Raw genomic sequence first — 21,627 nt, forward strand, 5'->3', positions numbered from 1 at the left:
CTGCTAACGGCAATTTGAGATTAGCCCAAAGGATGTACCAGCAACGTTATCCTAATCGACGACAACCCTGTCGAGTTACGTTCCAAAGATTGGATCAGCGCGTAAGAGAGACTGGAAGGATAAATTTGGGAGAAAATATAGTGGGAGACCAAGAACCACAAGAACCCCTCAACTTAAAGAAGTTGATCAGGTTGAAGAATTTCCAAATAAAAGCATTCGCCAAATTGCTCGAGAACTAGAAGTCAATTCTAGCTTAGTAGGAAGAATCTTAAGGACGGAGAGATTGCACCCTTATCATTACACACGAGTTCAAGCTCTGGAACCTGACGATTATAATCGAAGGTTGAATTATTGCAACTGGGTAATAAATCAACAGAATCAAAATCCTGAATTTAGTGTAGGTACGTAATGTGTTATGGACTGATGAAGCAACATTTACGCGAGAAGGAGTTTTCAATTATCATAATCATCATTACTGGTCCATTGAAAACCCTCATGTGTTCAGAGCAAGTAAACACCAGCAGAAGTTTTCAGTTAATATGTGGGCCGGAATTTTAGGAAATCGCTTGGTCGTTCCTTTCATTCTTCCAAATCGACTAAAATCACCAAAATTTTTTAGAATTCCTAAATAACGATCTCCAACTTTTTTTCGATGATTTACCTCTAGATATTTTGCGCCAAATGTGGTTCCAGTTGGACGGTGCACCAACTCACCATGCCGGTCCAGTGCGTGAATGGCTAAATACAAATTTTCCTCAAAAATGGATCGGCAGAGCAGGTCCTGTTTATTGGCCGGCCCGATCGCCGGATCTCAATCCATTGGATTTTTTTGTTTTTGGGACATGCGAAGCAAATGGTTTATGCCACTGTGCCAGAAAGCAGGGAAGAACTCTTGGAAAAATCACAATGGCTGCTAATGCAGTAACGCCCGAGATGTTAGAAGATGTTCAGTTAAATAAAATTAGAAGAGTGAATAGGTGTCTTCAAGCCAATGGCCGAAACTTTGAACATTTGTTTTAAACCTTCTAAAATTGAATGTTTTTTTAATGCATTTTTACATAATAAATCTCAAAAGAAACTATTTTTAAAATGGTAGAGGTAATTCTCAAAGACTAACAATAAGTATTTCTTGTTTTATTACGCTTCGTTTCGAAACCTTAACCATTTTCAGCAATGAAAAATTTTATTATCAATGTAAAACGAGAAATACATTCACTGACGAATAGACAATGCACAGTAATAGTGACTGAAGTGATATAATAATAACGCAATAAATAAATATTGAAATTTTACTAGAACGCTGGAAAACACCAAAGGTTCCGATCCACGATGACATAGTTTTATGAGATTATTGTTTCATGAGAGCAAAATGTCCGTAAAATGTTCATTTGGATGCTATTTCACTATGAACTCCAGGATTCCCACCACTCAGAACAAAACCAGATTTTGAAGGGCTACATAAGACCAGTCAGAGCTTTATGTTATCGCTTTTACCTCTGCCAAATTCAGATACAAATCGCTCGTGGCAAAGCACTTTCCTTTTCTATTTCAGAACAGCAAATACCGCAAATTTTGGTGAAGGAAAACATTGACAGCTCTTATTGACATACACAACATTGACTTCTATTAACAATGAAAATTTTAATTGTTATGGTTACGACGTGGGGTGGTAAAGCAATGTTGTCAAATAATTTTTCAGGTGAAATCGACACTTAAATCTTCTGAAAGTACAAGAAACAATGTAATAAATTACGCTCAAAAGCATCTTATATCATCCAAAGATCTTAACAGAACCCAATGCATAGCTCTAATAATTTCAAACATAAAAATAAAAGTGTTCAAATGTTGTCTTTTGGAGCCCTGTATCTTAAAAACTACAACAGATTGAATTTTTTTAACACTTTTCTCGGGTTTTTTGAACCTTCACCACCAACGTAGTAATAATTTGGCATGCCTGTTTTGGGACACCCTGTATATACTAAAATTTTAGATACGTAGTCTCGATTTAAATTTTCGATTTTTCTTCGGTCGCCATTAATACACGTGTAGTCTAAATAGGCTATTACTTATCTGCTGTCAAATACGTAATGAATAATTTATATTAGAAGGAGTAGAAAAACACAATTTGCACTAGATTTACAATAAAAACTCAAATATTTGTATCACAGTTATGTTGAAAAAAATTGAATTCGCGAATATTTCCGCAAAAATTTAAAAATTGCTAAATATACACTTCTTAGGCAGTTGCGACCAGTGACTTGTGTTGCGACGCCAACCAAACCGTGATAAAAAAACAAATTTTGGCGTCAACTTCTAGAGCTTCGTCAACTATGAGCATTATACAAATTTTAAAAAATTTATCTTTAAAATTAAAGACGATTTTAGGGTTCCCCCAACTACTAATCGCGGCGCTTCCTCATTGTTTGTTGTATCACAATCAGAGATAGTTATCTCTTATCACAATAATTGTTCAGTTCAGTCCACAGGATAGTTCAGTATCAGACATTACTTATGTTATTAAGTAAGCAGAAGTTTACAAACTGAATAGAAATGTTTATTTAAAAAGCACGTAGACAAAAAACGACATGGGCAACGCAGTGAGTGTTACTATTATGCTATTACTCTAAGTATGCGCAAATTGTGTTGTATCCGCCCGCAGCCATTACTTAATTAAGGCATTATTAATTCCACGTGTAATAAACTTACTTTGAAACTTACTGAATACGTTTAAAATGCGAAATGTGTGTTCTAATAACATAATTTATTACGCTTTTTTGGTGCGATCGTATATTGTGTTGCTTACCTTCATCTCTAATCTGTTTTGTAATACAGTAGAACCTCGGTAATCTGACCATAACGCACGTGTTTTTCATAGTTAATAGTAAATTATATGTACATTGAAAGTTAGACATTAAAATAAAAAAATGTTATCTTCTCTTGTAGCGATACATATTTTGAACAAAACTAATCAAAAAATCTTAATATTATTTGTATATTACTTTTTCAAGGCAACGACAGAATTGTGTAAAGCAGCTATCGCAGGAGATCTCTACAAAATAAAGGATTTACTTTCCACGGGAGCTCAAGTGAACGCCACCGATTCCGATGGAAACACCGCCTTAACACTTGCCATCAAAAATAAAAGAGACAATAGCATCGCAGAGTACTTAATCGAACATGACGCAGACGTGTGCAAATTTTTAGAAAGCGACGGTCAAACTCCACTTTCAGCTGCAGTGGAAACGAAAAATATCCCAATGATCAGTCTCCTTTTGGAAAATGGAGCTGATTCGACCATACAAACAGCTTTTCGGAAAGCCATAGACATGGGGCATTTCGAGATTGTCAAACTCTTGAAGGAAAAAGGAGCCATTATTAATGTACAGTACAAAGATGGTTACAACAGTTTAACAGCCGCGACCGAGATGGAACACTTGCGAATTGTTAAATTTTTGGTAGAACAAGGCGCTAATATTGATGATTTCGATGGAAATGGGCGGTGTGCATTAAGCATTGCTGCATCGAAATCCAGTTTTCAGACTGTTAAATTCTTCATTGATTCTGGGGCAAATGTGAGCGCGGCGAAGAAGGAAGTGGACAATTTTGCCAAGTGTAATGAGGATTTTCAGTTTTTCTTAAAGCAGGAAGCCACTGGCAAACGGCAGAAGGGTATGAATGTTTTTTTTATTCCAAGTTTTTTAATGATTTTTATAGGGTTTCGACATAAACGGCTGAATGGTATGAAATTTTTTTAAGTTTTAAGTTTTTTAATGATTTTTTTAGGGTCAGGACATGAAGATTGTGTGAAAAAATAATTTGCAGTTTTTATTTTAAAAAAATGTTTTAAAATGGTGATGTAAATTTTTCTAATGTAATATTTTGTTTCATCTTTGATAAAAAATTGTCATTTGATATTTGCATTAAATACATAATTATAATGTGATGACCTTTGTTACTACTTGTACATTTTTTGTAACAACTCTAACTCGAAATTTTGTCATATTTTAAGTCAATTTAGCTCTACAAAAACAATTGTTGGTTCAATGCATCAAGTTTTTAGGTTCATAATTTCGAATTTTTAATTTTTAAGCTTGTGAACAAGTTTGCACTATAATTTAATTGAAATTAAGTTAATCTCGCAATTTTTGGTTTTTCGAAAACTATTAGACACTTAAATTAATGTTTTTAGTTAAAAACCTTTCAGGTTTCAATCTCCTTCTCTTTGATTTTCTAAAATAATTTTTAGCCATTTTTTTATAAAATACAATCCAAATTTTCATAAATGTCACTATGGGCATTTTATTTCTTCTTTTTCTCTAAACAAGAAGAAATCACGCACCGCTATTTTACTCCATCAAGTCCGAATTTTTGAAAAAATACTCTATGTATGCTATATTTCAGAATTATTGACATCTCACTGTGCCTTGAAAATTCAAATTTATGTTGGCAGGACCTTCTAATATAAGCGTATTTAGTGTTTTTAGATTTATATTTATCCCTATGTGTATGTAATGTGTGTCACGTCAACTTATAATCTGATTCATCAGATTCTGAAGAGGAACTGGAATCTGAAGCAGAAGAAATCTGTGTTATGATGGTAGATTCAGAATCTGATTAAAATATCAATCCATTAGCTTAAAAAAGTAATTTACTTCATAACCTCAAAATGTTACATTGACAGTTTTAGAACCAAAATGCTAAAAGTCGTTCACATTGTTAGAGGCGTTTTACACAGACATGGCCTACCGAGATGTCAATAATTCTGAAATATAGTATACAACAAAAATAATTATGTTACTTTTTTATATTTATCGTTAGAGACTGATGTACTTTTTGTGACAATTAAGAGAAAACAAATTTCAAAAATTTGCTATTTTCGCTATTTTTCTCAGTGCGAATTAAAAATATTGGTAAAGTTTCTCTTTTTTATTGAGACAAAACATCGGATAATCGAGACATAATATTCTGGAATTCCACTTTTTCCAAGAAACGAAATATAAATCTCATTTTTCGAAAAACCAATATAATCAACTAGACAATTTACGACTCCCCAGAAAAAATAGACCAGGCTCGATAAATTTTGAAACCAAAAAAAAATCGTAGTAAAATGAAACCTATTGGAAAATGTTGAGAATATTACAAAAATGAAAGGAAAAATAAATTACGGGCGATTCGAGATCGGGAAGTGGGAGAGGGTGGGTTTTTAAGGGTTAAAATCGGTTTATCTCGATTTCCGGCAAAACTACAAGTCTTATGGAAAAAAGTTAAATGGCAAAGTTGTAGGTAATAAAAAGATCTACAACTTTTGTATTTACACTTTTTTCTCATAACCTCAAAATTCACATGAAAAACTCAAAAATCCACGTTTTTGGTTTTTTATTTTTATCTTTTACAATTTTTTTTTTATAAAATTTAGTGAGAACTTAACTTTGTATATACTAAATACACAAGAATTTTTTGGATTTGAAAAATTCTTTTTTTCTCATTTTTATTTAATACCGAAAAAGCACCCTAATTTTCAATCGAAAATTCACGCGTCAAAATATCAGCTTTTTTAAAAAAGTTGGTGGGCTTTTTATTCGTTGAAATCTCTACTTTCTGATAGTGTAATAAAAACTACACGTCACTATGGAAAATATTTCCAAAAAATTTAAAAAACGAAAAAAACTCGAATCGAAAAATTATTTTTCTATCATTATGTACAATTTTGAGCCATTTATTAATATTAGCACTGTAATTACTTATTTAGCGTATGACTCTATGTTACATTGATAAACAAAAAAATTTTCAATCAAAAGATACTACTATAATTAACAAACAACTAAAAGTTAATAATGTGTATATTTGATAAAACATCTACAATTTGATTGCTCTGGCATTTAAATTAACAGAGTTACAGTTTTAACATATTTTTTCCAAAAGTTTATAGTTTAGCCCCAAAATAAAAAAATCCAAAATTTGACATTTTTGATCTGTAATTACTGTACGTCTAAATTAGTAATCTCCTCAATTTTAATGTTTGTTAAAAATACAGCCCTTAATACATATATAATTTAAACAGTTAACGGTTTAATAAAAAAAATTAAATTTGCCAAAATTAGTACGTTTTGCTGTAGAATTTTGAAATTTAGCAGCTTAGTAATTAAGTTCAAAGTAGTAATTTTGCCAAATTTGATTGCTTTGGCATTAAAATTGTTAGAGATGCAGCTCTTATTAGACAATTCTTTCAGATTACGGTTCAATCAAAAAATTTAACTTTTTTCCATAAGACTTGTAGTTTTGCCGGAAATCGAGATAAACCGATTTTAACCCTTAAAAACCAACCCTCTCCCACTTCCCGACCTCAAATCGACCATAATTTATTTTTCCTTTCATTTTTGTAATATTCTAAACATTTTCCAATAGGTTTCATTCTACTACGATTTTTTTGCACTTTTTACCTTTCGACACTGGTCTAAAAATGGACTCAGTCTCCAATGCACGCTTTTAGTGTCGTTTTAAAAAAAATTATGTCTCGGAAGGATTTCAGCATTCTTGAAAAACTAGAACTCTTAAAAACATTCACATTTAGGTTTTTTTTGGACTAATTTTATTATTGTTCTATTTGTAATCTATAGTAAAAATGTGAATTTGGAAAAAACATTTTTTTTTCAAATTTTTTCTGATCTCCGGTTTATTGGAGCAAAATGCATTTTCCCAATGTGTCCCAATAGGGACTCAATAAAGTAGAGTCGACTGTATTAATATAAAGTTTGTGATTACTTAACTTTAAAATTCTCTTATACATATAGAGAGTTGTATTTAGATTTTTACAAATTCTACTCTCAAAATGCAAATCAAAATCCGTGATTAATATTAAATCCGTGATTCCGGAATATACAGGATACTCAAAAAGATACTAACCTACTAATACAATGCTAACGAAACGATAAGCTATAATCTAGTCAATTCGGGGTTTAGCTCGTCTAACAGTCATGGAATTCTCACAGCAAATAATTGTAATGAATCTACTTACCGGGGAAATTCCACAGGTTTACCTCATCCATGCAGAACGCCTGGAACTACTGAGGTTGTCCTCTTTTCTTGCAACTGCTTAACACCTTATTTCTTTCTGCGACAGAAACACTGCAGGTCGGGTCTGGTCAGGTGAGGACTGTTTTCAAGAATAGATGATTTCTTGGAGAAGGTTAAAGGCATCCAAAGCCAAAATGTGCACTTGCACCCTCAAAGAATGGTGTTCGGTCCCCGTGTTACGGTACTTTTATCCTTTTTATGTGGGCGATTCCATTCTCAGCCTTTGGATTCACAAAAACCAGTAATCATTTTAATAAAAGCTTATTGAGAGAATACATTTATCCTTATTTTAAATTATGACAGTTAACCTATTAAGAAGTATTATCAGTTGAAAAATAAACTAAAAAGAAAAACATCAAAACTTATTTCACTTTCAAACTTTGTGCAAACAATAAAATATTATCGTTTCGTTTGCAACCAGCTGGAACCAATTTTTTAAACTGTGTACACCTGAAAACAAAACAATCTCTTGAAGTGTTGGTCAATAATTCCCCAGTTACTTACACATCTTTTTTCCCGTCATCATCTAACAATTCAGCAAAATATCTTCCAAAATATAGAAACGAAAAATTTTCTTCTGATTTGAGTCCAAAACGAATGATCATATTCATTAGTTTCAAGAGATTAGTTGAAGACTTGACTAATCTAAAGGAGGCAAGTTTTTTCGCCAGCAACTAAAACAAATTGAATTTTGTTTCTGAATCTAAGATAGAATTTTTTCGTGAACTCACCTTTACTGTTTGTGCCTCCTCACTTAGCAAATTTAAAACAGAATGTTTGCTAACGACCTCTTGATACAGTGACACTAAAGTATGATGAACCAACAGTGGTAAACCTGGAGGACACATGTGTAAAGAACTCAAAATATGATTCATGATTTCCCCAAATTCGACGTAATGCTGAAACCACTAGGTAATTAAAAGTACTAATCAAAACCAATGTTACCGAATGGTAATAGCGCAAAATCTTTGCAAACTCCTGGACGGGAATGACTTCCAAATAAACGAGATCCACAAATTTGCTCAAGTACTTTTGACGCAATTTCAAATTTACTGAAATTGAGACAGTATTAGCAACAATTTGTTTAAAAAAAAAACACTACATACTTTTGTTACTGGCGATCACATGTTCTACAACAAATTTAACTACAATATCCTTGTAATTTTGATCTTCGATTTTAATAAAACAATTCGAAAATGTGCGCTTTCTTACGAGCGTTCTTTCGTAAATCGCGTAAAAGTCGGAAATGACGTCAAATATCTGCAAATTCAGAACTATAGTAAATTCTTGGTTCCTTCCGCTACACACCAGAAATGACACCGAGTCTCCCTCTCCAAGTTGCAGAAAATCCAAGCAGCTGTAAACGAACTCTTTACATTTCAAAGGAAGCTGAAGATGTTGGCTGTTATTGTTCAGGGAATTTTTAATACACTGTCGTAAATTCCACACCAAATACCACTTGCAGCAAACCAAGGTGTGCTTGAGAACCTAAGAATTTGTTTCATTACTTAAAAAATTACAAAAGTAATGTTTTTCACCTTCAAATTGGTAACATTGCAAATGTCAAAAATTTCAGCCCATGCCATGTAACTTGCCGGATCAAAAAATGCAAACATAGCTGACATTTTCACGCTAGTAACTCTTAAACGAATAAGTAAACTTTCATCAGGGTCTTGCGACTGCAAAAGAATTCGTGAAAAAAAAATGCATTAACCCTTTAACTGTTGTAAACGTATATACAGTATGTCCCCGGATTGAGTTCACAAGAGGAAAAAAAAAGTTATTTTTCATTTTACAAAAAAATTACAAAGGAATAATATTTTTTGCTTGATTTAAAATAAATAAATCTTTAATTAAAACTTTAATATTATCAAGCTGTGTTTTTAAAATCGAAAAAAAACAAAAAATAACGAAGAACTTTTTTATTTTTAATTTTGCAAAAAATGTCAAAGGAATGAAATTTGTTTTCTAACTCAAACCAATTTCCACTATTTGATTGACCCATTACCTGTTTTAGCACATAGTTCAATTCTAACTCGTAATTCTTTAAGACTGTTTCGAATTTTCTCAATTGTTAAGCAACTGCATTTCTTTTCCAATTTTTTTAAAACTTACACATTATTGGGTAAATTTTCCTTTAATCTTTAACGCACTATTTGATATTGTGAATCCACAGCCTGCTTTTATTTAGACACGATTACAAAATTTAATAAATAAAAATAATGAAAAAATTAATTTTAAGAGTACAAACTAATAATTTTGAAATTTTAATTGCAGATTTATCTGTTTTGAAATACGCAAAAAATGTTATTTCTTTGTCATTTTTTTGTAAAATGGAAAATAAACTTTTTTTTCCCTCTTGTGAACTCAATCCGGGGACATACTGTATACGTTTTGACATTTTTCTCATAAACTACAAAAGATGAGAATTTGAAATTTTGGGAACAAAAATAAGCGAATAAAACGAATTGAATGACAATATTGACATATTTGTGACACTTCCGGTTATGCCGAAAGTAGTAGTGAACTTGCTTATTTAAAATGGAACACATTTCGGTTCTACATCCAAATTAAGGGTCACTTTATGTATAATGTGTTATACTTAAATTGCACAACAGAAGTGAAATTTTCTTTCCGAAATAAGTACCCTATAATCCATTTCAAAATCGCTACGTTAACTGAAAAATATGCACAATACAAGCGTACAATGAAATTTTGCATTAACTTTATGTATTGAACACCTTTTTCCTACTAAAAATACGGAAAAAAGAAGTATTTTATCTCTTTTGTTTCCAATTTTTTTAAGCATGCTTTGGAATGGTAACAATTCAATTTTATGTGGATCTTTTGTAAACACATTTGGTGGTCTAATAGAAATAAAAAAAAATCAAAAATTTTTGTGGAAATATATTTTTTTTTTGTAATGCAAATTTAACTAATTTTTTTTTTAAAAAATCGAATTATTTCAGAAATGATACAGTTTAGGTATAGTATGGTATATAGAAAGTGATCTTCAATTTGTATATAGAATTCAAAAATGCAATAAAATATAGGGTGTTCTATTCAAAATAAGCAAGTTGACTGCTACTTCCAGGATAACCGGAAGTGTCACGTAAGTGTGAATCTATTTATTCGATTTGTTTTATCCGCTCACTTTTGTCCCTAAAATTTCGAATTCTTTTCATTTGTATTTTCTGAGAAAAATGGCAAAACGTATTGTGTGATTCATTAAATTTCCATTCGCAGTTGGCTTTGAGAAAAAAATTCATGTCGTAACTAACACCATTAATGTAGTTTCGACTTAATATTTGCGAGATTTGCTAGTTATCGAACAAGAAGTCAACGCACGTCCAAAATACACGGCCTACCTAGAATGGAAATTTAATGAATCACACGATATACAGAGTGATTTTTTTAAAACGGCAGGCGTTGTAGAATTTTTATTTATGAACCGATTTCAAAAATTTAAAAAACGAGTGAAATGGTTTTTAATTTACTAAAAACTGATGATTTTAAAAATTTTCTAAATGTCTTAGTACCTTTTGGACGATACTCAACTTTCTTATTTTAAATTCGAACCCATTTTTTTTTTCATAATTTGGAAGATATTAATTTTCTTGATTCAGAAATGTGTAATATGTTCTACTTTTTGCAAAAATATTTTTTTAAAAATTATTAAAAATGAAAAAATTAGGCAATAAAAGTTAATAAAATCTAGGTTCATGGTGTCAAATAAAAGAATGCCGTTATTGTAATGTCAAAAAGCAGCAAATAACAGAAAGGATCGGCATTTTTTTTTTGAAATTATTAATAACAAAAGACAATAATAATTACAAATCAGAAAAAAAAACTACCTAATTTAATTAAAATACTGTTGAAACGCCATCCCGTTTTTTTTTATTGCACAATTGACAGCCACGAGAAATGCATTGTGCATTGTAAGGTGTAGCCCCATCTTGTTGGAAGAAAACTTGTTCTTTCTGTTATTTGCTGCTTTTTGACATTACAATAACGATATTGTGTTATTTGACACCACGCACCTAGATTTTATTAACTTTTATTGCCTAAATTTTTTCATTTTTGATATTTTTTTTTAAATATTTTTTGTAAAAGTAGAACATACTACACATTTCTGAATCAAGAAAATTAATATCTTCTAAATTATGAAAAAAAATAATATGGGTGTCAATTTAAAATAAGAAAGTTGAGTATCGCCCAAACGATACTAAGACATTTAGAAAAATTTTAAAATCATCAGTTTATAGGAAATTAAAAACCATTTCAATTGTTTTTAAAATTTTTGAAATCGGTTCATAAATAAAAATTCTACAACGCCTGCTGTTTTTAAAAAATCACCCTGTATATACGTTTACAGCAGTTAAAGGGTTAATTTAGCACTTACCAATTGTTCTATGTCTTCTTTAAACCTGTCGACAAGGTCCTGGATGACATTTTTTACTAAAACATTTGCAGAGTCTTCGTTTTCTTCGTTGTTGCAAAAATGTGAAAACGCTTTGGCCACTGCGCCAAGTAACTCCTCGTCTTTGTTGCTAACGAAAGTATTTTTAAGAATGCGAAGAATCGTTGCGTATTGCTGAAAACTAGAATTAAGAAAAAACGCAAATAGGAAAAAATCTCACATGATGATGCCTGTCTTCTGTATCAACAAGAAGCAACAGCTTTGCGAGTTCAGTCATGCAGGCCGCATCCTTTTGGAACACGAGCGACAAGTGTTCAAAGTTTGTCATTATGAAATCAGACATTTCTGTGCGAATTGTGTCGTCCAGTCGAATATCTACAAGATTAAAAGTTAGAAAACGAAATAAGAAACGTGGGGACCAACCAAATCTAGAGAGTCGACTTTTTGTAAACTTTCCAGTAGTCGTAAACATTGCTGCTTCCTTGAAAATAATCAACAAGTGTTTTCGCGTTTGAAAACCAAACTCATTTCCCACAAGGATGTTTATAATAACTTGCCAGTCTTTGAGTTGCGGTAAAAATTCTATGCACGATTCGAGGAAAAATGGAACGAGATCCCATAGCTAGAAAAAGATCAACAGAAGTTTATAAACGCGTTACATACTGTACTTTTTCTACGTCCTTGAGTTGATATTAACAGCTGAAGAGAGAAAGTAGAAAAAATGTTTAGACATACCTCCTTGTTAAAGTAAGCAGTTTCTGTCAACAAACTTAAAACTTCAATATCGTTGTGCTTAAATTTTAGATAAGTAGCTAAAAATTTCCCAGCAGACTTAGCCACTTTGATATCTTGAAAGTACATCATTTTGACGATCGCCAATATATAATTCTGGGTTATCGAATCGGAATAGCTAAACATCACTAAATCAACGAAATTCTCTAACCATTTTTCTATCACTTACAACTTGAGAGCCACGGTGAAAACATTGATGGCCTTAGCAGTCACTTTGAAACTCGCGTCTTTGAATCTACCTGATGTGATCTTCAAACACAACTCAACTCTTTGCGACATCTCATTGCGAATTTCCTCTAGTGAGAGCAACTTGGCACACGCATCGATAGCGGCTAAACGCACGTTTTCGGTCTGAAAGAAAACTCCTTTAACCCATTCTGACCACCACGAAGTCTTACCTCATCCTCAACTAATTTTATCAAACGACCTAAACATTTACGTTTGAAAATGAAAACATCCGGGAAACTTTGGATCCACTGAAGCATTTCTCGGGCTGCTATCACTTTCATTGGATAAACACTGGGGTCGGGAAATAGGCTTTAAAATCAAACTATTAATTAAAATGAATTAAGGGTGCATAGACCTACCAGTTTCGATCGAAAATTTTGTACAGGAAATCTATCATATTTGAAAGTTTTGTTTTTTTGTCGGTTCCTTCTTGAGAACTGCTACTGAAACTGGTTTCTTCTTCAGATATTGACGTTACATGTTTCATCAACAGCACGTACGCTGTTAGAAATTTGATTACTACAAAAAAAGAAAATTTTATGCAAAATCGTCTTTAAACATTAAAATAAAATTTTGTAAATTTGCATACACTTATAATTAGTTGACAAACTCGAAAATCTAAAAAAAAATTATCACCAATGGTTTTACCGTCACGACGCTTTTAAAAAGTAATTTATAGCAATTTTCGATAGTCTGTGAAACCGATGGCTAATTTAATTTTTTTTCAATACAATAATTATTGTCATGTTGACCGTTATGACTTTATTAGTTGTTTCTCCTAATTAGAGAAATTCTAATTTTATGAATCCGAAAAATGCATAATTTTTGATTAAAAATTTTGAAAATGACAGAAAATTTGAAATTGATAACTAAAATTCACATTTTTTTTTAAATCTACCAATAGGGAAATTTGGAACTACGAAACACGGAAATTAAAATTTTGAAAAAATTGAGAACTCCTGGAACAATAATAATTAAAAATTTTGATTTTTAACGCCCCTAAATCCGTAATTTTGAAAACACGACGTCGCAATCATGAGTTTACAAACTATTGTATTAGGATTGTATTTGTGCAAATTTTCAAAAAAAATTAGTATACAGTATGTCCTCGGATTGAGTTCACAAGAAGGAAAAAAAGTTTATTTTCCATTTTAAATGACAAAGAAATAACATTTTTTGCTTAATTCAAAACAGATAAATCTGCAATTAAAATTTCAAAATTATTAGTTTGTACTCATAAAATTAATTTTTTCATTATTTTTATTTATTAAATTTTGTAATCGTATTCAAATAATAGCAGGCGGTAGATTTACAATATCAAATAGTGCGTTAAAGATTAAAGGAAAATTTTCCAAACAATGTACAAGTATTAAAAAATTGGAAAAGAAATGCAATTGCATCCTTAACAATAATTGAGAAAATTCTAAACAGTCTTAAAGTATTACGAGTTAGAATTGAACTATGTGCTAAAACATGTAATGGATCAATCAAATAGTGCAATTTGGTTTGAGTTAAGGAACAAATTTCATTCCTTTGACATTTTTTGCAAAAGTAAAAATAAAAAAGATCTTCGTTATTTTTTGTTTTCTTCGATTTTAAGAACACAGCTTGATAATATTAAAGTTTTAATCAAAGATTTATTTATTTTAAATTAAGCAAAAAAATTAGTCCTTTGTCATTTTTTTTGTAAAATGAAAAATAACGTTTTTTTTCCTTTTGTAAACTCAATCCGGGGACATACTATATGTACTAGTGGAGCAAATTAACAGAGAGAATAAGGGTCACAGCATGCGAATGTAATACTATCCTTTATCTACGACTATTCACTGAAATAAATGACATATTTTTAATGAAAAATTAAACTAAATTAGAAACATAGAGATTACGAGACACAGTGATTATGATGATAATTGATATGACAGTGTATTTTTTATAGAACCTCCAAAATTAACTAAAGTCAAAAATAAAAATCACTAAATTCTTTGATAGGCTAATTTAATTTAATTTAATATGTGAAGTATTCAAAAGATATGTATAAAAAAGAAATTACATAAAAATTTATGATATGGAATAATTGAATGGTGTTATGCAACAAAGATCCAACCCACAAAAAATAAATTAAGTAAAAGTGTCACCAACTCTTAAGCCCCATATGGACGTAAAATTCTTTAAGCTAATAAATAGTCCAATTGAGGTGCTACATCAGTTTCAAAGTTTAAATAGTCATGATCGTTTTTCGACGACACTGGCTGGATCTTTGTTGCATAACACCATTCAATTGTCAAAATATAAATTGCATTTCTTTTTATGGTCCTTTTAAAAAACCTTTGGTCAGAAGTCATTATTATTAAATGAATTTTAGCCATTCAGAGCTGACGAGTTTCATTCGTGCAAGGGACCTAACTATAGTCATCTTTATTTGTCTAAAAGCTCATTAATGATCGTTGACAAAAGTTTGTCATTAAAATGAGTCCCATTATGAAAAATGAGTGTAGCTGTACTGCCGTCCTAACCAAAACTAAAAAAAAAATTAAGATTTCAAAAAAATTTCATCACATTTTTTGATTCAACATATTTTAATGCGATACGTTAGTTTCGTTCAGGAGAGCAATGGAGCTCCATTACGTCACTTACTTACCAATGAGTAGATAGATACGTTACATAACGCATTTATTTATTACACAACATGTGATGTAATAGAGTTCATTACACAACTATAATGAGTGATGTAAATCGTCGTCTAAGCGGCAACAAGCTCTATTTTAATTTTCACAAAGTCACAAGGGGGCGCAAAAAACTGATTTTTAACAATGTAAGTAATTTCTTTAATTACTTGTTATCAAATTTTAGATTAAGATTTGATCTGTTAAGAAATTGGTGACAGAATATTTCCCAAATATCAAAAAAATCTGTACATACCTAAAACAACGCCAGTGATGCGAATACATCTGAACATACTAAAGGCCATGGAATTGAGAAATTGGAAAATATGACTTGCAAAATCGTCGTCACATGAAATTTCTTTATTAAACCCGCGTACAATTAGAAGCTTCACAAATCGTTCAATGATGTATTCTATTTTGCTTTGAAATTTTGTGCAGGCTTTAAACAAAAATTTGCCAGTTTGCTAAAAAATCCAATCAAAGAACGAATTTCATTAAAGTCAATATTTACCTTTAGTTGCTTGTCCATTAAATCATCTGCGAGTCTATCAACAATTTCTTGTGAATTATTTTGTTCAAAATTGTAAATCTCTCTAATGGACACCTTTTTATATCCACACAAATCTACACATAGTTGCAGAATATGAATTATTCCTTTTTTCAAGTCGGTTTGGCACATGTGAACAAGATCAGCGGCAATACTCTAAAGAGATAGACAGTAAAACAGCCACAAACGATATTTACTTACTTCAGTTTCCTTGGGTTGCATCATTAGTTTATAGTACAAACTATCTTTCTCTGTGGGCTTTAATGACTTCCAATACTCAGGCCATCTTAAGTTTTTGGGCTCCACACGGTCAGCTGCAAATTATTTCTCAATAAATTGAATGAAACACAACTAGAATCAACTTACAGCTTGAAGATGACTCGTATCCAGAAAGCTCTTCAGACTCTGAACTAAAAACTTCCGTAAAAACATCCTGGTCGATGGTAGACACACTAGGCGAAGAAGTGTTGACAGGAGACCTTGTTCGGGGAGTACTAGTCACCCTCGATAGGATGGGCTCCATTTTTCTCTGATTATGCAAAAATTCAGCAGAACAAACTTTGAAAGTAATTTCTGTTGTATCGCAAACTCAACCTTAGGCGCGAATGAAAAGAGCGTCGCAGTGAAGTGCGCAACAAATCAACCAATGAGGAGGAGGTATTTTAAGCGGCAACATTAAAATGTCTAGAGACTTTTCGAACGATTTTAGTTACGTACTAAATGTGACGACGAACATAAAGATGTGTTTAATCATATATTAAAGACTGAAAAGGCGTTTTTTAACTTGAAGATTATTTAAATAATAAACACGTCGGCACCCTGCCAACTTCACTCTGGTGAATGACATTTGCGGTTTTGACAGAATAACAATAATTCTCTGTTGATCCACACGGTCTAGTGATAATGGTTTTTTATAAATTAAAACTCGCCCTCACCATCCCTCTGAAGCCTCGGGACGATGTCAATGCCATTTGGCCTTTATGCCGCCAGCAAGCGTAAGTTAACCTCCAAATATATTCATTTTTAATTTAAAATTCCATTTCATTTACACAAGGGATCGTTTTTGTCTGACACCACAATTCTGGGGTGTTCTGAATGTTAGTATGATGTATTTTGATTGTCAGATCATGGCTCCAACTTGCGTGTGCTATTATTAGTTATTTGTGTACCAAGGCCAAAAAGTGTTTCTTTTTTGGCCGAGCGTTTAAAAGAATGAGCGAGGGTGAAATGGCACTTTTTGGGCGTGATACACACAAGTTTTTTTAGGCGACGTCATTAAATTTACAAGGCAATTTTTATTTATGATTTATTGATTTTTTGAATAATTGTAAATATTTATGAATCCTTCAGAAAAGTTCATATTTTCTTTTTCTTTACATTTGCAGTTTCGGCATGTGTAGCTTCACAATTTGTATGAATTAGGTTTGATGTGCTTTTAGATGTTTTTGCGCACTACTAGACATGTTCATTTTCAATAATTCAACACATCTTTGTTACACTTTACAGCAAATTGCCGATGTAATTTTACCCAAATAATTTTAAAATTGGGGGTAATGTCGGTACATGGCTGACCAAAATCTTTATACAGCGTGGCCCATCTAAGACTTTCGGGCTCAATATCTTTGTCATTTATGAACGGATTTTTCCAAAACTTAAAATATAATTTCTTGAATAGGTAAGGATGATGTGACATTACCAGCGTCATCCTTGTCTTAAAAATGTTAATTTTACTTGTCTTATTTTAAATTTTAATTAGTTAAGATTTATGTCATTTTATAGAACATCAATATTTATCCGAGTCTGCCAAAACTCAACCGTCTATAATAATAATAATAATAATAATAATTTATTGACGCCACTAATAGCCATTACATAATCATACATTTAACATTTAACAAATAACCAGAAAGAACACGACATAACATAACATTACAACATTGTTTTTAACTTAGACTTAAAAATTTCAATTGAGTTATACCGAAACAAATCAATATCTGCATCATTACAAGACTGCAATACTATATTCATTGGAGAAAACTTAACATAATTTTGTTTAAAAATCTTAATGTGAAAAACAGGCACCGATCTACTCCTATAGCAAGGTATGTGAAAGTAGATATTGTGAATAATGTCATCAGCATCAATATAATTATTTAAAACATTAAAAATAAAACAAATACGCATGTATTGTCTTCTTAGATCGAGCTTGGGCAGCTTGGGCAGCTTGCACGTTCTCAATTCTGTCGATGTGAACTTTATAAAACGGTGACCAAATCACACTGCCTATTCAAGAATGGGCCTTACCAAGGTCATGTACAGAATGTTCATTGTACTGATGTTCTTGAAATCGCGACAATATCTTTTGACACATCCTAATACTTTGTTGGCCTTACTTATCACATGGTCATAGTGATAAGTGAAACAAAGTTTATTATCAAGAAAGATTCCAAGATCTTTAACAACTGTCTTAATTTGAATTTGACATTCATTTAATGTATAAATAGGTAAAGTAGAGACCATTTTCCTACTGAAATTAATCACACAACATTTGTCAATATTTAGAAACATATGATTGACTCTGCGCCAATTATTTAAAGCATCAAGATCTTTTTGTTTGACATCATTTGGGTTTTTAACAACGGTAAAAATTTTCAAGTCATCAGCAAAAAGGCAATAGTTGCATTTGAAATTTAAACCTATATCATTAACAAACAGAAGAAATAAGAAAGGCCCAAGGATAGAACCTTGAGGAACACCTGAAGGTACACGCTCTACAACCGAAAACTGAGCTCCAATTTTGACTTGCTGCGATCGTGAACATAAATAACTCTGAAACCATTTTAGCATTTTGCCAGTGACTCCAAGTGCAGCTAATTTTTGTATTAAAACAGAATGGTTGACTTTGTCAAAAGCTTTGGCGAAGTCAGTATATAGAGAATGCACCTCCATACCGTCACTCATAGATTCACAAATAAAATTGACATAAGGAAACAAGTTGGTAATAGTAGACCTTTTATCGAAAAAGCCATGCTGTTTGTTAGAGATTAATTTTTTGAAGATGGGAAATAATTTATTAAAAATGATGGATTCAAATAGTTTAGCCGGTACTGAAAGAACTGAAATAGGTCTATAGTTTTCAATCGTAGACCGTAGGCCAGATTTATAAACAGCTTAGTAAGGATTTATTAAACATTACATAAAGTGGTAGTGCCAAGGATACTTTAAGATTCTTAAAAAATTTAGAAGGTAACCCATCAGGACCGGGTCCTTTGTTGGCATTAAGTTTTCGTAAAGCATTCTCAACATCTGATGCAACGGTACTAATTGTTTCAATATTAATAACATTGTCATATACAAAATCACATTTGACATTATTATCAGTAACGTATACACTAGAAAAATATTTAATAAAACTATCACAAACAGCCTCAATATCATGAAGCGCAGTATTGTTAAAATTCATAGGTAGCGGAAAACTATTATCAACTGACTTATTTCGTATAAATTTCCAGAAAGATTTTGGATCATTAGACAGGTTAATTTCAGTTCGAACCAAATATTCATCATATGCACCAGCTATTCTTTTCTTACAGTCACGCCTTAAATTATCAAATACAGAATAATCCAAAGTCTTACCCGACATCTTATATTTCTTGTGAGCGGCCTTTTTTAATTTAATTAATTTGATTATCTCAGTGTTAAACCAACGAGGAAACTGAGAAGCTGATGATCTACATACTAATGGTGTAAATAAGTTACGAGCAAAATATAAATAATTATAAAAAATATTAACAGATTCATTAATGTCCAAATTTTTTAAAATTAAAGGCCACGCAATATTAGACAAATACCTATAGTTCATACAGCGAGAGTTCGAATGACAGAAAAGTCACTAAATCTACGCAATAAAAAGTGTACTATACGCGCGAAATTTAAAATAACAAAATAACCCTAGTTACTGACAACCCTGTCAACCCATTTCGCGTAGGAATTTAGTGTTTTTAGTGTATTTTGTAGCATAATTTGCTGCCAACCTATATGTCAACTCTCGAAATGTCCCAATCTCTCACCGGATATACTATATCAATAGCTATATAATTAGCATTATTATAAACATAAAACCATTCATTTTTGTTAAATAAAACATGATTATTTCCTATTTCTAGGGTGACTGCAAATGTAGGATGACAATCATCTGGTTTAATTAATGGACTACAAAGTGACGTAACAATATCAAGACAATTCGAGAAACACAGGTCAAGAGTATTTCCATAGACATTCTTGATACCACTAAATTGACTAAAACATAGACTAAAATATGTATCACAGACGATGATTTCACTTGGAAGACTTGTTTTGATAGGAATAAATTCAGCGCTCCCTTTTACTTGACACCACTCAATGCACTAGCTAGTCAAGTTGCCGAGAAAAAGAGAAAAAAGACATTTCCAAAAGATGCAAAATCATAGTCGGCTATGAAAAAAATAATTTCCCACGCCCAATTTTGGACATCCCTGCGTTCGGTCTGTCAATAATCGCTGACGTCAGTGACGTTCTTGACATTTGTAATATTTCTCATTTGAGGTTATGTTTACTTTTGAGCATGGAGTGCGGGCACTACCGCCTGTAAAGTATGCAACCTTGCACTGTGGAGGATCAACAAACCGTGTCGGTCCATTTAAATACTATTATAGTTTGTACGGTGAGAGATTGAATGACAGAAAAGTCACTAAATCTACGCGATAAAAAGTGTACCATACGCGCGAAATTTAAAATAACAAAATAATCCCAGTTACTGACAACCCTGTCAACCCATTTCGCGTAGGAATTTAGTGTTTTTAGTGTATTTTGTAGCATAATTTGCTACCAACCTATATGTCAACTGTCGAAATATCCCAATCTCTCACCGGATAATCTATATCTCTATTAATTTTTGGCATATTAAGTTGAATTTTGATAAATTCGTAAAGTTCTTTTTTAGGGATATTTATGCAACTTTGCAAAATCCATGGCGATACAAAATACAGCAGATATGGTAAATTCAATCTATTAGGATTTTTTAAATAATGCTATTTTCTTGTAATTTACTTCGCGTTAGGAATATTTCTAAAAGTTAGGTATTTTAAGAGAAGTTGCTTAGAATCGAATTTTAAATTCATTTATACCAAATGAGGAGTTTTTAAACAAAAAATTTATAATGTTTATTTTATCACATACAGTTTTAAACAATAATACATTGTATAATAAGAATTGGCAAACCAAAATGAGCCATGAATTTTTTAGTACATATGAACAATGTTGTCCATGCTCTCTTACACAATTTTGAACCACTTTCAACTTTAAATTTTGAGTTCCCATTAAGTATAATTTTATGCGAACTCAAAAATAAACAAAATCATTTATGTGAATAAACAAAATATTAATATTTCATTATCAATAATTAACGATTAAATTTAAAGATTTTAATATTTAAAAGAAATTGAAATAAGAATTTTAAGTTGAAATTAAGTAAGGAATGACTTGTGAGCAACTTTTCTTAAAAATCGAAGATGTCTAACACCAAGGAAAAGTTCATTTTATTCAAAAACTCGTGGACAATCTATTATTTCCAATTTTTTTCTTTAAAATTAAGAAAGATAAAAGCTTATTCATTTAAAGTACAAAGCACTGTATTATTTTTTTGTCTAATCTCCAGATATTTCAATTTTATTTTAATTTTTATCGTCAAGTGACAAACGCCTGTAACTTTTTTTTGCGATTTTTAAAATATCAAATTTGGAAAGTCGTCATTCGTTGGCGTTTTTGGACCACTAATTACGTTAAAAGTGTTCTAAAATAAACAATTACTATTCAATGGCAGTATAGATAATACATATTAAAAGATTTCAACCCAACCATAGTAA

General features: G+C 31.4%; 2 protein-coding genes and 1 long non-coding RNA gene across 3 annotated transcripts; 2 read left to right on the forward strand and 1 right to left on the reverse strand.

Annotated features, from left to right (window-relative positions):
- The first annotated feature begins 2,451 nt into the window (after positions 1-2,451).
- On the forward strand, positions 2,452-3,943 carry LOC148178136 (ankyrin repeat domain-containing protein 61-like). The gene is made up of 4 exons (XM_088030577.1): positions 2,452-2,597; positions 3,009-3,669; positions 3,715-3,738; positions 3,784-3,943. Exons 1-4 carry the CDS (start codon positions 2,586-2,588, stop codon positions 3,813-3,815), a joined length of 729 nt encoding a protein of 242 aa, XP_087886703.1. The 5' UTR covers positions 2,452-2,585; the 3' UTR covers positions 3,816-3,943.
- A 3,463-nt stretch (positions 3,944-7,406) lies between these two features.
- LOC148178137 (cohesin subunit SA-3-like) lies at positions 7,407-16,247 on the reverse strand. Its single transcript, XM_088031488.1, has 18 exons — positions 16,091-16,247; positions 15,926-16,038; positions 15,689-15,880; positions 15,434-15,641; positions 12,874-13,033; positions 12,685-12,823; positions 12,456-12,637; positions 12,230-12,404; positions 11,918-12,116; positions 11,715-11,869; positions 11,477-11,668; positions 8,613-8,753; positions 8,383-8,562; positions 8,181-8,334; positions 8,020-8,126; positions 7,806-7,973; positions 7,579-7,748; positions 7,407-7,524 (listed from the first exon to the last, which is right to left on the reverse strand). Exons 1-18 carry the CDS (start codon positions 16,245-16,247, stop codon positions 7,437-7,439), a joined length of 2,880 nt encoding a protein of 959 aa, XP_087887614.1. The 3' UTR covers positions 7,407-7,436.
- A 313-nt stretch (positions 16,248-16,560) lies between these two features.
- On the forward strand, positions 16,561-20,106 carry LOC148178138 (uncharacterized). The gene is made up of 2 exons (XR_015769683.1): positions 16,561-16,719; positions 19,891-20,106. It is a non-coding gene; the product is annotated as an uncharacterized LOC148178138 (long non-coding RNA).
- Positions 20,107-21,627: the final 1,521 nt, after the last annotated feature.

Source organism: Gnatocerus cornutus, chromosome 2, assembly GCF_029298725.1.
Source record: "Gnatocerus cornutus isolate USDA-ARS CGAHR chromosome 2, icGnaCorn1.1, whole genome shotgun sequence".
NCBI lineage: Eukaryota > Metazoa > Arthropoda > Insecta > Coleoptera > Tenebrionidae > Gnatocerus > Gnatocerus cornutus.

Excerpts from the sequence above, each read along its gene's own strand:
- LOC148178136 (XM_088030577.1), top strand. Across the intron at positions 3,670-3,714 it reads CACTGGCAAACGGCAGAAGG|GGTTTCGACATAAACGGCTG; the intron begins GTATGAATGTTT and ends TGATTTTTATAG. Across the intron at positions 3,739-3,783 it reads TCGACATAAACGGCTGAATG|GGTCAGGACATGAAGATTGT; the intron begins GTATGAAATTTT and ends TGATTTTTTTAG.
- LOC148178137 (XM_088031488.1), bottom strand. The coding sequence starts at position 16,247 with ATGGAGCCCATCCTATCGAGGGTGACTAGTACTCCCCGAACAAGGTCT. Across the intron at positions 8,335-8,382 it reads GAGACTCGGTGTCATTTCTG|ATATTTGACGTCATTTCCGA; the intron begins GTGTGTAGCGGA and ends CTGAATTTGCAG. Across the intron at positions 7,525-7,578 it reads GATGACGGGAAAAAAGATGT|GTGTACACAGTTTAAAAAAT; the intron begins GTAAGTAACTGG and ends TTTTGTTTTCAG.